This window comes from Acanthochromis polyacanthus, chromosome 13 (assembly GCF_021347895.1).
Source record: "Acanthochromis polyacanthus isolate Apoly-LR-REF ecotype Palm Island chromosome 13, KAUST_Apoly_ChrSc, whole genome shotgun sequence".
NCBI lineage: Eukaryota > Metazoa > Chordata > Actinopteri > Pomacentridae > Acanthochromis > Acanthochromis polyacanthus.
In genome coordinates, this window is record NC_067125.1 from 31,293,907 (window position 1) to 31,310,050 (window position 16,144).

Genomic DNA, 16,144 nt, shown 5'->3' on the forward strand with positions numbered 1-16,144 from the left:
TTTTCACCAGAAAGCTGCAAATGATGTAAAATTCAGAATTTGCTGACTACAACTACTTTACTTGAGCAAAATACAATATCAAAGTATTAAAAATACCCAGTAAGTGGCTCATATTATATATTATATTATATTATATTATATTAGAAGTTCTGTCTCTTCTGTACCTGCACATTCTTTCAGACTTTTAGATTCCTGCAAAACAAGTAAGACAATCCTCTGCACTTTTCCATCAATTATATTATATTATATTATATTATTGATGCACAATATCTTGTCTCCTGTTAAAAAAAAAATGTAGTCAAATAGATATGAGTACAATAGAGGATTATTTGATCCCAAACACTTTTTTTTATGTCTGGAAAAGTTTGGACTCAGTAGGAATGTGGCTTTTCATTTGTTTTATTGTAGTCAAATCCAACATCTGTAGATTCCCAACTGGGCCAGTCTTTCATTCTGTTGTATTTTCTTTTTGCTCGCTGGGCCCAGTTCACACACATGCTATAAATTCCTGCAGAAAGAAACTCGAGGCCTCCTGGAGGTCAGAGGCAGCTCTGATAGTTACAATACATTGCTGTAGAAATTTACCCAACGTCCTCATGTGGAGTTTGCTGTAGTGGGGTATTTATCAGTATTCTGGTATATGGTGGGCGTACCAACCCAGAACATGAGTCTGTGAAGGTAAACCAAACCAGAACATCTACAGAGTGAACGTATTTATACAGCTAGTCAGACACTTAGGGGACAGTATGTAAATGCAGAAAAGAATAGTGGTCAGTTTGCATATGGTTCCTCATCAATGACAAATGTGATGACCTCAAGCGGTCTGGTAAACAACAAAACGTAAGAGAACGAGAGGTGGTAGACATTTACCATGACAAAAGGTGACTGAATCAAGAAAACTGTCAGACAACAAATGGTTAGGGAGTTATCAAAGACAAAGGTGATGGAATGCAGAGTGACATTAGGGGTATGGGGTGTCTGTAGCAAAAAGATGTGCTGTTTTCTTCGTCAACATCAAGCTGGATCTTAAAATTTTGATCTTATCTCAATCACATGTCTCAAACTGGGGTTAAAAGGTCACCATAACTCAAATTTTTTATTGCCTAATGTGCAGCTTAATGAACATTAATGCACAGTGTTGACAGACAAAGTTGCAGAAGATTCAGCAGCTGTGGAAATACCAGCAATTGGTCATGGTGAAATTAACTTTTTTGCTGTACAAGTCACATCTTGATCATGTGTTATTCTCTTGACCACATGTGTTTTGAGGAACAATACAGCTCACCTGATGCTTCCTAAGGCGTGTGTAAAGTTCACATCCGTTTGCGTAAATTGGCAGCAATGTGCACAGTAAGTCCTGTGAATGTAAATGTAAATATGCTTGATAAACATGCACTTCTCTGACATTTTTGCAGCATAACAATATAAATCCTGTAGGTTAAACAGGAACGTCCGGCCATAACTCCTTCCATTAACACAGCACAGCTCTCGTCCCCCACATCTGACCTCTCTGTGGGAGAAAAGGAAGTGCGCCACCACAGCTGCGACCCTTCACAGTGATACCACCAGTGGAATATAAACCCCCACACCAGGTGATTACCTCCATTCACCAGCTCAAATGTTTCCACTTCATTCACAGCTGATGTATTTGTTTAATCATGAGTACATTCCTTTCGGCTTCTTCTTCATTCATGCATTTGAAATGAAATATCTTCTGCTCATATGCTGCTGTCTCATTTCAGCCGTATATAGACATTTTTCTAAATAAATATGAAGTTGCATACAACTCTATATGGAGTATTATTACTAAACTAATACTCATAACATCCGTGTTGGCTCATATTCAGTGGATCTCCATTGTATCTTTAATTTTATGTGATGCATTGTCTTTTCTTGATTAATCACAGTATGAGTCATTGAGCAGAAGTTGAGGACATTATGTCACCAAACCACTTCTTTCCTCCTGTTTGCTGCTACGTCTCAACTCCCTGCTTAACCTCCTCTATCAAATTAAGGCAAATATGCCCAAAGAATGTCTGAAAAGAAGCCACAGTGCTCACACAGCATGACTCTGCCCCCCTATGTTCAGAAAAACAACATCATAAAGAGCAGATGTAGGCCACAGTATGAAAACACACCACGAGATGGCAGCAGAACTTCATGTGAGTTAGAAACTGAATCTGTTTTTCAGCTCAGATGCTCCTAGTTGTTCGTCATTAAACCACCTGAGGGCTCCGCTCTCCAAAGAATTCTCTGAGGAGGAGGTTGTTGAGACATGGTAAAAAATTCTTTGTCAGAAAAATGTCGGAAAGTACTGGATATATCTTAAGGTCACATTTTACAGATAGCATTTTAATAATAGTTATGTTGCATAGTTTATGATGAATGAAAGTTTCAAGTACGTTATCAGTCAAAAGTTTGGACTCACCTTCTCATTCAATGCTTTTTATTTGTATTATTTTCTACATTGCAGAGTAATACAGAAGATGAACACTTTTTTGTTTACGACATAATTCCATATGTATTCTTTTATAGCTTCGATGTCTTCAGTATTAATCTGCAATGTACAAAATAAATAAATAAAAACCGCTGAATGAGAAGGTGTGTCCAAACTTCTGACTGGTAGTGTATTTCTGAGACAGTCCAGCAGAGGTGCTGTTGATGATTTGAGGCCCAGCGACAGCTGCTTTATCATAATTAAACAGTCCTACTGTGCAAATACACACACCTTTATGTATGTATTGATAAAAATAAAAAGCGTCATTGTGACAATGTAACACTGGAGCACATTGTGACCAAATGTGTTTGCTATGTAACCTGGATGAGAACGAATCTACATTTTCCATCTTGACACTTCTGGTGTTGTAGCCCAACATCTTGCTGAGGGAGAATGACTGTTTTTTTTGATCCAGCAGTGTGGGAAAGAGCGTTGAGATGACATCATGCAAATATTTTAATCGTGGAAAGAACTTTGTTTCTCTATCCATTATCGTCTTTATTTAGCTTCTGAATGAGGAGCTCAGTACCGCAGATGTTTGTCAGCAGCAGACGGAGGCTTTGTGCTGTTTCAGATCTGAAAACAATCCTGCTGCTTCTACTTCTACTATCATTTTACATGTAAATACAGGCGCAAATCACAGCAGTTGTTGTCTTTAAAACTGCAGTAAGCATGATTTTGAGCATAAATATAGCATTCACTTAGAAGCGAAAAGCTGCTATGGAAAGACATAAGGGCGTCCTTTTCAGAGAATGAAGTCCCTCTTACTCAAACACAGACAGAGAGTGACTTCATTCTCTGATAAGGATGCCCTAGAGGTGGGCGGATCAATCCAAATATTGATCATATCGATACCAGCGTTGGTACTGATATTGAGTGATAGCAGTGTAATGATATCAATACTTTAGTTTCAGTTTCTGTCCTGTATGTCTGCATTGATGCGGCTTCAACAAACAGGTGACCTATTTTGCTGTCAGAGGTCCTCCATCTTAGGAGCAACAGCTAATCCTCCTCTTGTGATTGGATGTTGTACCGTCACGTGACTCAGCAGCGCCAGACCAACAAGTAAGCAGGCTCAGCTACATCATAAATCATAGTGGTGGAAAGTAAAACTTTAGTTTCTTCTGTGACTCTGTCAGTCTCTTCCTGCCTGATGTGTAAAATGAGCTGTTTAGCTGTTGTACGTTCCTCAACCAACACTGAAAGTTGTAGCTCAGGTGTAGCTGTCAAGTCTGTACAGCATGAGAATGAGTGCACAATGCTGAGGCAGGGCAGTGTTCATTAGAAGGAGTTTTTTGGTTTGGTTCCAGGTTGAGTTTTTCTGTTAGTATAGTGGAAATGACTGTGTTGGATGCTGAACTTTAATCCTCTAACAGTGTTCTGATGTCCTCATTTTCCAGTACAGACGGCATTCACTGCAAACTATTAAAAAAGTAAAAGGACAAATGATTTCTTATCAAATTTGTGATAAAATTCAACTTTGAGATGACATTGTTTTGCTCCAGTGAAGGTTTTTCTTCCCCTCATGTAAATGCAGGCAAAAATCACAGCAGTTGTTTTCTTTGAAACTGCAGTAAGAAAAATTTTGAGCATAAATGTAGCATTAACGACAAGCTAGCTGCTATGTAAAGACATAAGGGGTCATTCCGTGTGGTTTCACCAGATGGTGGTTGCCGCACCATTTTCAAATTAGTCCTAAATTTGCATACCATTAGATAGTCACAAAAGTACTTTCTATGCAAAATTGTAGGCCTGTAGCTCAAATAGTTTCTGAGTTGTGGGGGTCTGAATTTTTCAGAATTTGGGCTATAAAAAGCCTCGCCAGCGTTTTTTGCATCTTTAAGTGATTATTTCTCAGCCTCTAGACATACCAGAGAGCTGTGAGTTGGTAAACAAGGCCTCTGCATGTAGCTAGTGCCTCACAAACATCCCCAGGTGTTTCCCTACACTCTGCAGGCCATGGGGGCTTGGTAAAAATGCTAAAAAATTAAGAGATACCTATTCACGAGTGGGGTTTGGGACAGAGGTTCCCCTATACCCACAAGGGGGGGGGGGGGGGGGGGGGGGGGGGGGCAGGTTGCCCTTACTGTTTCGGCAAGGTGGGATGCTATCCTCCCCGGATTCCTGTCGGTGCTTGGAATCCCCTCTGTGCCCATGAGGGAGCGAGACGCCACCCCCGAGTCCCTGTTATGGCGTAGGGCCTCCTTCGAATTCCTGAGGAGGTGGGATGCCTCCCTCCAGTCCTTGTGGAGATGCAGTGCCACCCCGAGTTTCAGAAGAGACAGAGCGCCTCCTGGGCAGCCTCGGGGGTTCCTAGCCCCCCCTCGGCAGTCATGTGGTGGTGTGACGCCTCCCCCGAGCCCAGGGTAGGGCCAGCACGATTCACCGGGTCTCGAGAGAGTGGGCCCGAGCACCGACATCTGGGGACGCCTCGGCTGTGACCACCCCAATGGGTTTCCCTGCTATGGTGACCTCCTTAGTCCCTCTCTCGGACCCTGGTCCTTCGGTTCAAGCTCCGCCCTCAGAAAATACCCCGGTTCCAGCTCTGTCCCCGGAGGATCTGCCGTCCCCAGCTCTACCCCCGGAGGATCCACCAGCTCTAGCTCTGCCCCCAGACGATCCTCCGGATTCAGCTCTGCTCCCGGAGGATACATCGGCTCCAGTTCCGCCCCCGGAGGATCCACCGGCTTCAGCTCAGTTCCTGGAGGACCCACCGGCCCCAGCTCTGCCCTCGGGGGATTCCCTGACTCCTGCTCCACCCCCGGAGGATCCACTGGCTGCTGCTCTGCCCCCGGAGGAGTCCCCGGATCCAGTTCTGTCCCCGGAGGGTCCACCAGCTTCAGCTCAGCTCCTGGAGGACCCACCGGCCCGAGCTCTGCCCTCGGGGGATTCTCCGGGACAGGGGTCCCTGTCTTCTGCTCCATCCCCGGAAGGGTCCTCAGCCCCACCTCCAGTCCCGCCTCCAGAGGAGCCCCCGGCCCCAGGAAAGCTTCCACGGATCCCCTGTCACTGCTGGTCCCCAGTCCGGCAACCGACCCAGTCCCCGGAGGGGGCCCACCGTTGCTGGTCCCCGGTCCGTCCACCGGCCCGACCCCCGAAGAGATCTTGCCGTCTCTGGTCTCCAATCCGGCCCCTGGAGGAATCTCTTCGTCGCTGGTCCCCTGTCCAACCACCGGTCAGGCCTCCGGAGGAGTCCCGTCGCCACCGGTCCCCAGTCCGGCCTCCGTCACGGCCCCCAGAGGAATCTCCCTGCCGCTGGTCCTCAGTTTGACCACCGGTCAGGCCCCCGGAGGGATCCCGTCGCCACCAGTCCTCAATCTGGCCCCTGGCATGGCCCCCGGAGGAATCACTCCACTGCCGGTCCTCAGTCCAGCTACCGGTCAGGCCCCCGAACGGGTCCCGGCACCACCGATTCTTGGACCGGCCCCCGGCTCGGCCCCCAGAAGAGTTCCGCGTCCACCAGGTCCCAGTCCGACCCTCGGAGCTTCCCCTTCGGAGCGTCCACCAAGCCCCGGAGCGCCCTTCGGAAAGCTCCACCCTGCTTGTCCAGCCCCCAGGCCATCTCCCGGAGCGGTCCGGCCGGCCAGTCCAGCCTTTTGGGTGTCGTCTGGAGTGGTTTCTTCTGCCTGCCCAGTCCCCGGGCCGCCCTCCAGAGCGACCTCACCGGTCGGTCCAGCTCTCGGATCACCTTCCGAGCTGTCCTTCGGAGCGGATCCACAGGCTCGTCCAGCCCCGCTCCGTCCAGACCCCGGGTCGTCCTCCGGAATAGTTCCTGCCACTGGTCCAGTCCCGGCCAGTCCAGCCTTCGGGTCGCCCTCCGGAGCAGTTCCTCCTGCCGGTACAGTCCAGGAGCCGTCCTACAGAACGGGCCCCCCGGCTGGACTGATTACTGTCCCTCGAGCTCCTGGACCTGCCTCTGGAACAATCCCTCCGGCCCATCCAGTCTTGGCTTGTTCAGCCTCCGGGTCGTCCTCCGGAGCGACTCCTCCTGCCGGCCCAATCCACAAGTCACCCAACGGAACGGTCTCTCCGGCCAACCCAACCACCATCCTTCCTGCCCCCGGGCCGTCCTGTCAGGGCCTCCTCCTCCCCCTGTCCTTCCTGACATCCAAATCCCTTTTCCCTTCTTCCTCCCTCTGGCATCCTCGTCTGCCGTCCTCCTGCCGCCGCCAGGCGTCCACACACTCCCCAGCCGCCGCACTCTGATCCTCCCTGAACCACCTCCGACCGCTGATTCCAGGCTCTGGGCCTCCACCCTCAGACTCCTCTTCTCCGCTCCCTCCTGGACCGTCTCCCGGCTCTCCATGACTCCCCATCTCTCTCAATAAAACACTCATTCAACCAATTCCTGCCTCGGTAGTGTGGTCTCCGCTCGGGTTCGCCACCTCGTTTTGTGACACATTTGCTGCAGCTCAGTTGTAGCTTTTGAGTCAATACAGCATGATACTGAGTGCACAATGCTGAGGCGTGGCAATGTTCATTACAAGGAGTTTTTCTGTTAATACAGTGGAGATGACCATGTTGAACGCTGAACTTTAGTCCTCTATCAGCGTTCTGATGTCCTTGTTTTCCAGTACAGATGGCATCCACTGCAAACTATCAAAAAAGTAAAACGACAAATGATTTCTTATCAAATATGTGATTAAAATTTACCTTTGAGTTGACATTTTTTTGCACCACTGAATGTTCTTCTTTTCCCTCACATATTCCTTTTGCTGTTTGATGCATAGGATGTTTTGTTTAACTAGAGTTGCACAACTTTGATTTAAAAATTAACCAGGAATGGAAACATTGATTAGTAGCCCTCGTCAGCTCCAGTAATAGTTGATTCATTATTTAGCTTCCTAAATATTGGAATTCCAACGTGATGAGGAAATCCTAAACTCTGTTGAGCTTTTTCACAGCAGATATTCTGTCAAAGGGAGGAAAGATTAAATAAACATTGTGCATGTTGGATCACGAGAGAAAATATTCACATTTAAGAAGCTGGAATCAGACAATGAAGAGTTGTTTTTTTTAAATTCTCAAAGTAGTTGGTTGATTATTAAAGTAGTTGATGATTAATTGGACAGCTGACAACTAAGAGATTAATTCTCTGTTCATTTTATCTCTGTTTACTCATTTTATTGTTTTCTGGTTGCAGTTACCCTCTGCTCAATTTATTTTACAATGTCAGTGAGAGTGTTTTTTTTATTTTATCATGCATGACGCCATTTTGTTGCCTTAGTGTGCACAAATGTCAAGATGATCAAAGCTGTGTTTATGTGACACAAACATAACTCTAAATAGCTTTACATAGTCTTTTTAAGTTAATTCAACAAGTTCTGATCTTTGAATTCATTGCGTTAAGATTTACAAAGCCTGATTTGTTCAAGTTTAATTAATTGTCAAGAAATGCATTGTTTTGCTAAAATTTTCTTATTCAGTATCATGAATTATTTTGGTTCACTTTATAGAAAATTCAATTATGACAACAAGATCTGCAGTGTTCCCCCTAAACATAATGATTTTCACTGCCTTAATATAAAAGTCATGTAATTTTCAAATCAATTTATTGCTGCTGGGATTCAATATACTGACAAACAATGATGTTATGGTCAGATTCTGGAAGGCTAAATGAACCAGCAGGAATGTTCAGTCAGACGAGTTGTTTGAATTTGTTCTCGTTTGCATCATTGGACACGATGGACGATGTGTTATTTGAGAGCAGACAAGGGATTTAATGTATGTACAGTATGTATGTAATTGTTGGTACCCCTCAGTTAGTGAAAGAAAAACCCACAATGGTCACAGAAATAATTTTGATCTGACAAAAGTAATAATAAATAAAAATTCTATGAAAATTAACCAATGAAAATCAGACATTGCTTTTGAACCATTGTTTAACAGAATTATTTAAAAAAATAATCTCATGAAACAGGCCTGGGCCAGGGTACAAATAACGCTGTCCACGTGTGTAAATAGTGTAATAAACTGTGAGCGTACATGCCCTTTTGCTTTTGCTTGCATCAGCGTGACACAGCAGAAACTGATCTAATAGCAAAAAGCAAATATAAATAATGAAATGTTTTACTTTGCATTTCCACTTTGTATTGTGCTTTTGTTTGCTCTCATAGATTAATTTAACTCAGTGTGAGAGACAGATAAAAATACATTTTCAGCCGTTGCCTCCTGTAACAGTAACTTTCACCTGTTTCTCTTTGATAAGAAGTTCTAGAAAAGTTATAAAAGATGAACTCTGACTCTCTGATTCCACCTAAAACTGCAGAAATGAACTTTGTAGTTGGCATCTGACCTGAATTTCATTGCTCTGCCTTCATACTGCACCTTGAACGCACCACTGTGGATACGATCTGAATTTAAGTAGAGGGTATTTGCTTTAAAATAAAAGAAACATTTGTCCTAAAAGGAAGAAATTATTTATCACTTTTGCAACCAACAGGGATAAACATGGAGATGATTCATGAGAAAACACCGTGCAAGACAGAGAAAGTTTGAATTCTTTGCAGCGATCTGCAGGTGGAGCTGAGTTCTCTGATTTCCTGCAGTACACCTGGATTGTAAACGCAACACAGTGGTGTATTTAACTGTGACAGCGACGTACCGTGTCCAGTGTGCTGCATTCACGCCTCCGTGGTTGTCAGACTCTCCGTCTTCTCTTCTTCCTCTGTACTTTCCGTGTGTCGCTGTGATGGACCGCTGGAAGGGCAGAGTGGCTCTGGTGACCGGAGCCTCAGTGGGGATCGGGGCGGCTGTAGCCAAAGTGCTGGTCCGCTGTGGGATGACGGTGGTGGGCTGTGCCAGGAACGTGGACCAAATCAAGGTTTGAACTAAAGAGAAAACTTCATTTCTGCAGTTTTCAGGAGAAATTAGGTTGTTTTTTTCCCCCTTTGGACAGAATTACAACAGAGGAGATGCTGAATGACAGAGAGTAACTTCATTATTACTTTCATTTCTGCAGTTTTCTGGAAGAGTCAGAGTCAAATTTTAGCTGTGGAGAGAAACACTAACTCAGGAGATCTTATGACTTAATTTTACATAAAGTGAATCCAAATGATTCATTGCACCGAGTAAGAAACTCACACAGAAACAATGCATTTTTGAAAAAGAACTACTGAAATAAGTGCAGTGAATGTGTTGCTAATTGAACTGGAAATTTTTTTTATTATTAAATCTTAATTCAATAAACCCCTCAAATGTTTTACAAAATAGATGTTATACTTTAAAAAGGCAGAGATGTGATTTCACTCAGAAAATGCAATTAAATAGTTTTGACTAAACAGATCAAGAGATGAAATGCACTGAGAGCTGCACAATTAATTGATTTGAGCACCTAAAAAGTCTTAAATCCTCTGATTTCACCTGCATACAAGTGAATATTTTCTGGTTTCTTTCCTCCTCTATGACAGCAAACTGAATACAGTGCCTATCATACGTATTCACCCCCTTTGATGGTTTACCCTTTTATTGCTTTCATAAATCAATCATGGTCAATAAAATTTAGCTTTTTTAACAAAAAAAATTATTGGAAAAAACTCTTTAATGTCAAAGTGAAAACAGATTTCTATAAAGTAATGTTAATGAAAGAATTATATAAAGGAAAATAATTGTTTGCATAATTATTCACCCCCTTCAAGTCAGTATTTAGTAGATGCACCTTTGGCTGCAATCACAGCAGTGAGTCTGTGTGGATAGGTCTCAATCAGTCTTGCACATCTGCCCACTGCAATTTTGCTCCATTCTTCTTTGCAAAACTGCTCAAGCTCTGTCAGGTTGCACGGGTATCGGGCATGAACAGCCCTTTTCAAGTCCAGCCACAAATTCTCTATAGGACTGAGGTCTGAGCTTTGACTCGGCCACTCCAGAACATTTATCTGGTTCTTTTTTGACCATTCCTGTGTTGCTTTTGCAGTATGCTTTGGATCATTGTCTTGCTGGAAAATAAATCTTCTCCCAAGACGTAGTTCTCTTGCAGACTGAAAAAGATTGTCCCCCAGGATTTCAGTGTATTTTGCAGCATTCATTCTGCCCTCTATCTTTACAAGCCTTCCAGGTCCAGTTGCTGAGAAACATCCCCACAGCATGATGCTGCCACCACCATGCTTCACAGTGGGGATGGTGTGTTTTTGGTGATGTGCAGTGTTTGGTTTCCGCCAAACATGATGTCTTGTCTGATGGCCATAAAGCTCAATTTTGGTCTCATTAGACCAAAGAATCTTCTTCCACTAGACCATGGAGTCTTCCACGTGCTTTTTGGCAAACTCTAGTCCAGATCTAATATGACTTTTCTTAAACAGTGGCTTTCTCATTGCCACTCTCCCATAAAGCTTTGACCGGTGAAGAACCCGGGCAGCAGTTGCTACATGCACAGTCTCTCCCATCTCAGCAGCTGAAGCTTGTAACTCCTTCAGAGTAGTTGTAGGGGTCTTGGTGGCTCCTCTCACTAGTCTCCTACTTGCACAGTCACTCAGTTTACGAGGGTGGCCTGATCTAAGCAGATTCACACAAGTGCCATATTCCTTCTATTTCTTGATAATTGATTTCACTGAACTCCGGGGGATGTTCAGTGCCTTGGAAATTTTTTTGTAACCATCCCCTGAATTGTACTTCTCAATAACCCTTTCCCTGAGTTGCTTAGAGTGTTCTTCTGTCTTCATGGTGTAATGGTAGCCAGGAATACTGATCAACCACTCTCTGGACCCTTCAGACACAGGTGTTTTACAACTCAGTCACTTGAAACACACCCACACCACTCAGGTGATCTTCATTTCACTAATTGTGAGACTATTGGCAACAATTTGATGGACCTCTATTGAATTAGACCATTAAATTAAAAAGGGGGTGAATAATTATGCAAACAATTATTTTCATTTATGTAATTTTCTTTCATTAACATTACTTTATAGAAATCTGTTTTCACTTTGACATTAAAGAGTTTTTTCCAATAATTTTTTTTGTTAAAAGAGCCAAATTATATTGACCATGATTGATTTATGAAAGCAATAAAAGGGTAAACCATCAAAGGGGGTGAATACTTATGATAGGCACTGTATCTTTGGTTTGTGGACATTTGAGGACATTATCTTGCACTTTGAAAAATGCTGATTGACATTTTTCACCTTTTTTTGATATTTTATAGACAAAACAACTAATCCATTAATTGAGAAAATAATAGGTCTATCTTCCAAAATAAAGGCTCACTTTATGAAAAAATGTAAATGCTAAAGAGAGTATTTGTAAACTTATATTCCCCAATTCTAAAGATTTCAGTCAAAATCCAGCATTTGAGTGGCAGGTTCCTAAAACCACAGACTCGATTGTGAAGCTGAGCATCTGTTATTTTTTAAATTCTCATTTCAGGAACTGGCAGCAGAGTGTAAAAAAGCAGGCTACGCTGGGGTTTTGGTGCCTATCAAGTGTGACCTGACCAAAGAGGACGACATTCTGGCCATGTTTGCAACCATCAAAGCGCAGCACAAAGGTGTAGATGTTTGCATCAACAATGCTGGATTGGCCAATAATGACCCGCTGTTGAGCGGCAAAACCAGCGGCTGGAAGAACATGCTGGATGTAAGAACTTGGTTTTATTATTGAGACATTTGAACAAGAGTTAAAGCTAATAATGTTATAAAACCTGTGCCTTTCTTTACTTTCTTTCTGCTCGATTTCTTCCAGGTGAACGTTCTTGCCTTGTCCATCTGCACACGTGAAGCGTATCAGTCGATGAAGGAAAGAAACGTTGATGACGGTCACATCATCAACCTGAACAGGTGCAGTTTTATTTATTGATTATCTTTTCTGTTGAGTCAGTAAATCATCACCATTTAAAGTGTGAGGATTTTTTTTTCGTGTCCGGTTAACTAATCAGATTTGTGCAAATATAGTCAAACAAAACCTCCCCTATGCCCTTTTGTTTGCAGTTCCGTCTTCATATTTGTCACTGTTCTGAGTTTTGTCCTCGCTGGCAGCTTTGTGGTTACATTACAGCTCCCTTGTTTGAACTGCTGGACTTCCTGTCTGCTGTTCTCACACAAACCTCTCAGGTTGTTTTCAATGAGTGTATCTCCATTGAATTTTTGAGTTATAGTTTATTAGAGTGAGTGAAATTTGTTTCATTACTGAGTCCTACATGTTAACTGGCAGTCACTTGTTCAACCTGCTGCTCTGCACAACTTAACTCTGGCTTGTCAGACCAAAACAAAAGACACGTCTGCTCCACCAGAGGCAGCGAAAAGGAATCCAGCCCAGGCTAGCATTACAAAACACTCTCAACACCTGCAGGGAGTTGTCAGCTCGAGTACCGTTATCTCCACTTCATCTGCTAATGTTTGTTCTGCTCCATACGAGTCTCATTTCCACCGTCCATCAGACCAGAGTAGATCCATGTGTGGAAACAGACACAAGTAGATAGGGAGTAACAAATACAGCATCAAAACTAGTGGAGACTGAGCTGAAATGAAACGAGTGCACATAAATTAGGTAAATAACATGAATAAAATACTTGATTTTTAATCATAATGATAGCTTTGATGATGTGTCACTTTAACAAAGTTAGAAAGTGCTTTACATTAAAATCAATGTCTAATTACTCAAATACTCAAGATCCTAAGCATGCCGTATGGCAAAACAGTTAAATCAAGTTTTGTTTTATTTTTTTTGTTTCATAAAGCCTATTGAAGATAACAGCTACTGCACCAATGTACTCCCCTAGTAAAAAGGACCAGGAATGCATCTAGTGTAAATATCACCCATTGTGTCATTTTACTCAAGTAATTTACACATTAGAGACTAAACAGCATGACAGTTACACAAAATACTACTATCCCCAACTATACATAGTGAGACTGAGGCCCTTCTGTGTTTTAGTTTGGTATGGAGATTCACCTAACCAATGAATCATAAAATCTGTATAAAGGACCAAACTTAACCAAGCCAATATAAAACTTATGGCTAAGACGCCACAATAGTGTTAGTTGTGGTGATTAGCTTGACTAATTTGGAGCTAAAGTTTTGACTCTCCAAGAATATGCATGAAAACCCAACAACTCAGATCACTTTCAGTTTGTAGATAAATATGTGGAGGGCCAACAGTTTCAAAGGGAGGGACTCACATGCATTAACATGAACTAACCTGCCTGCTGTCATTCAGAAACTAAATGAAGACTTTAAACAGAAGACTTTGAAGCTGAAGGGACGACTACTGTGTCTGAGAGAAAAAGTTCCACTTTGCACAAACATCGTGTTTCTTTAGGGCTTTAGCCGTCTCTTTAACCAGTCGCTAGCCTTAACTGACCAAATGTAGCCCTTGAAAACTGTGTGTCAGAACCGCAAACAAAGTCAGACAATGGCATTAATGTAACCAAAACAGTGAACAAAAAAAGAGAATTATTTGTTTGTTGTATGTTTTACTTTATAGATGATTTGAATTTCTTTTACCTTTTGCTTTAGTTTATATTATCAATCTGAGTCTGTAGTTAATCTGCAGATCCCTTTTTTTAAGTTACTGATCTGATAAGTGAAAAGTGAAAAATGTCCATCAGTGTCCTCTGTCTTGTCCTCAAATTTCTTGTATCAGCCAAACAGCATTAGTGGAATTCAGTTAAGTGACTAATTGTTACAACTTCAGACCAAACACAGTAAACATGACTTTAAAGTAGCAGCAGAATTCATCATTAGGGATTTTTTTAGGTCTATGCCCTGAGATTACTTCAGTACATGTAGGTAACTTCTGACCTGGTAAATCTTTTGTTACAGTGTGGCAGGACATGTAGTAACAAATGTTCCTGGTACACGCTTCTACACCGGCACCAAGTTTGCAGTGACCGCCCTGACCGAGGGCCTGAGGCAGGAGCTGCGTGAAGCCAAGAGCCACATCCGAGCCACCGTAAGGCTTCATTGCTGTCTGCATTTGAAATATAGTTGATACTCATTCATCCTGCTTTCCAATCCTAAGATCTCCCACAATCCATCTCCAGCTCCACAATTAATATTAAAGCATACATTATGCTTGTAACTGAAGTTCACTCTCCCTGCAGAGTATTTCTCCTGGTTTCGTGGAGACTGAATTTGCTGACCGATTCATAAAAGACAAAGCCACAGTCCAACAGTTGCTCTCTCAACAAAAGGTAAAAATAGTGTCCCTATGTTAGTAAAGAGTCCTGTTGATATAATGAAAATAATTTAAAACAGAACTAATTAGGCACTTTCCACTTCTCTGACAGAATCTGACTGCAGGGGACATTGCAGAAGCTGTTCTGTACGTCCTTGGTGCCCCTCCACATGTGCAGGTATGTTTTTTTTTAATATACATTGTTTTATTTTCTTGATGCTGACTTCTGTCCTTTTACTGTTGAAATATCAGCAGTTTTCTCACAATCTGTTAACTTTTTTTTCAGATCGGAGAACTCCTGGTCCGTCCTGTGGAGCAGCAGGTGTAATGATACACTGTGTGGCAGCGAACACACGTTCCACCTCAGTTCTTCACTCCTGTAACAAAAAAAATGATTTTCCACTCAAGCATACAATAAAACATGATCTGATGGAACATGAAACTTGTTGCCTTTTTGTTACACAGAAGAGAATTTGATTTGCGGCTAAATGCCACATCAGTAACGTTGACAGTCAGACAGTTAATTGATTCTTCATTACTTTAGTACAGCAGCTACAATCACTGAACATTACACTATTTAAGCAAACTAACATGCACATACACAAACATGCACAATATCATATAGAAATCACTGGTTTTGTTTCGCATATGCTTGTAACACATTAAAATAAATAAATCCTAACTTGGAATACTGCATATATCATGTATAAATATTATGGTAAAGTAAAAATAAAAGCTGAAAAAGCACACATACATGTATAATACACAGAGTTAATCACCATGCTCACTGGCTAATTCATTCAGTTATTCAATCATCATTTGTGTAGCTACAAGAGCTTCAGTAAATGCATTGTATGAGCCAATAAGCTCATCATTATAAATAGGAACCAATCTTTGGCCAGGCAGGTGTTGGAATGGTGTGGAAACCACCAGCAAGATCCCATCATGGTGGCATCTGGGAGCGCATGATGCGCATTGTAAAGTGTGTTTTGAACTCAGTTTTGTGCCAGCAAATGTTGGATGATGATGGGCTTAACACAGTGATGTGTGAAGTGGAAGCCATACGTAATGATCGCCCCTAAACCAAGCTTTCTGATGATCCAAATGATTTAGAACCTCTCACACCGAACCATTTGCTTCTGCTGAAAGGGAAGCCAGCTTGGCCTCCTGGACTCCTTGAACATTCAGATATGTATGTGAAGCGTCACTGGAGACAAGTGCAATACATGTCTGATTTGTTTTGGAAGAAATGGGTCGGAGAGTACCTCCCACTGTTGCAAGAGAGACAGAAATAGAATCAGAAAAAGAGAACTCTTGTTGGTGATGTTGTTGTCATCATGGATGCGTCAGCTCCGCGTGGTCCTGGCCTCTTGGCAAAGTACTGGAGGTTTTTCCTGACAAAGGGGGTCTGGTGCATTCTGTTAAGCTACAGACCAAAACTAATACTGTTGAAAGACAATAAACTTTGTTTATTGCATGAGGTATAGATGAAATGGATAATGTGATGTACATGCATGGTTACTGAAGTTTTGCGTTTG

The 16,144-nt window shown here is 42.5% G+C and overlaps 1 protein-coding gene across 1 annotated transcript; it reads left to right on the top strand.

Annotated features, from left to right (window-relative positions):
- The first annotated feature begins 9,095 nt into the window (after positions 1 to 9,095).
- Positions 9,096 to 15,048, top strand: LOC110946031 (dehydrogenase/reductase SDR family member 11-like). The gene is made up of 7 exons (XM_051958282.1): positions 9,096 to 9,320; positions 11,858 to 12,067; positions 12,173 to 12,267; positions 14,252 to 14,381; positions 14,533 to 14,622; positions 14,719 to 14,784; positions 14,893 to 15,048. The coding sequence occupies exons 1-7, from the start codon at positions 9,189 to 9,191 to the stop codon at positions 14,932 to 14,934; spliced, it is 765 nt and encodes a 254-aa protein (XP_051814242.1). The 5' UTR covers positions 9,096 to 9,188; the 3' UTR covers positions 14,935 to 15,048.
- Positions 15,049 to 16,144: the final 1,096 nt, after the last annotated feature.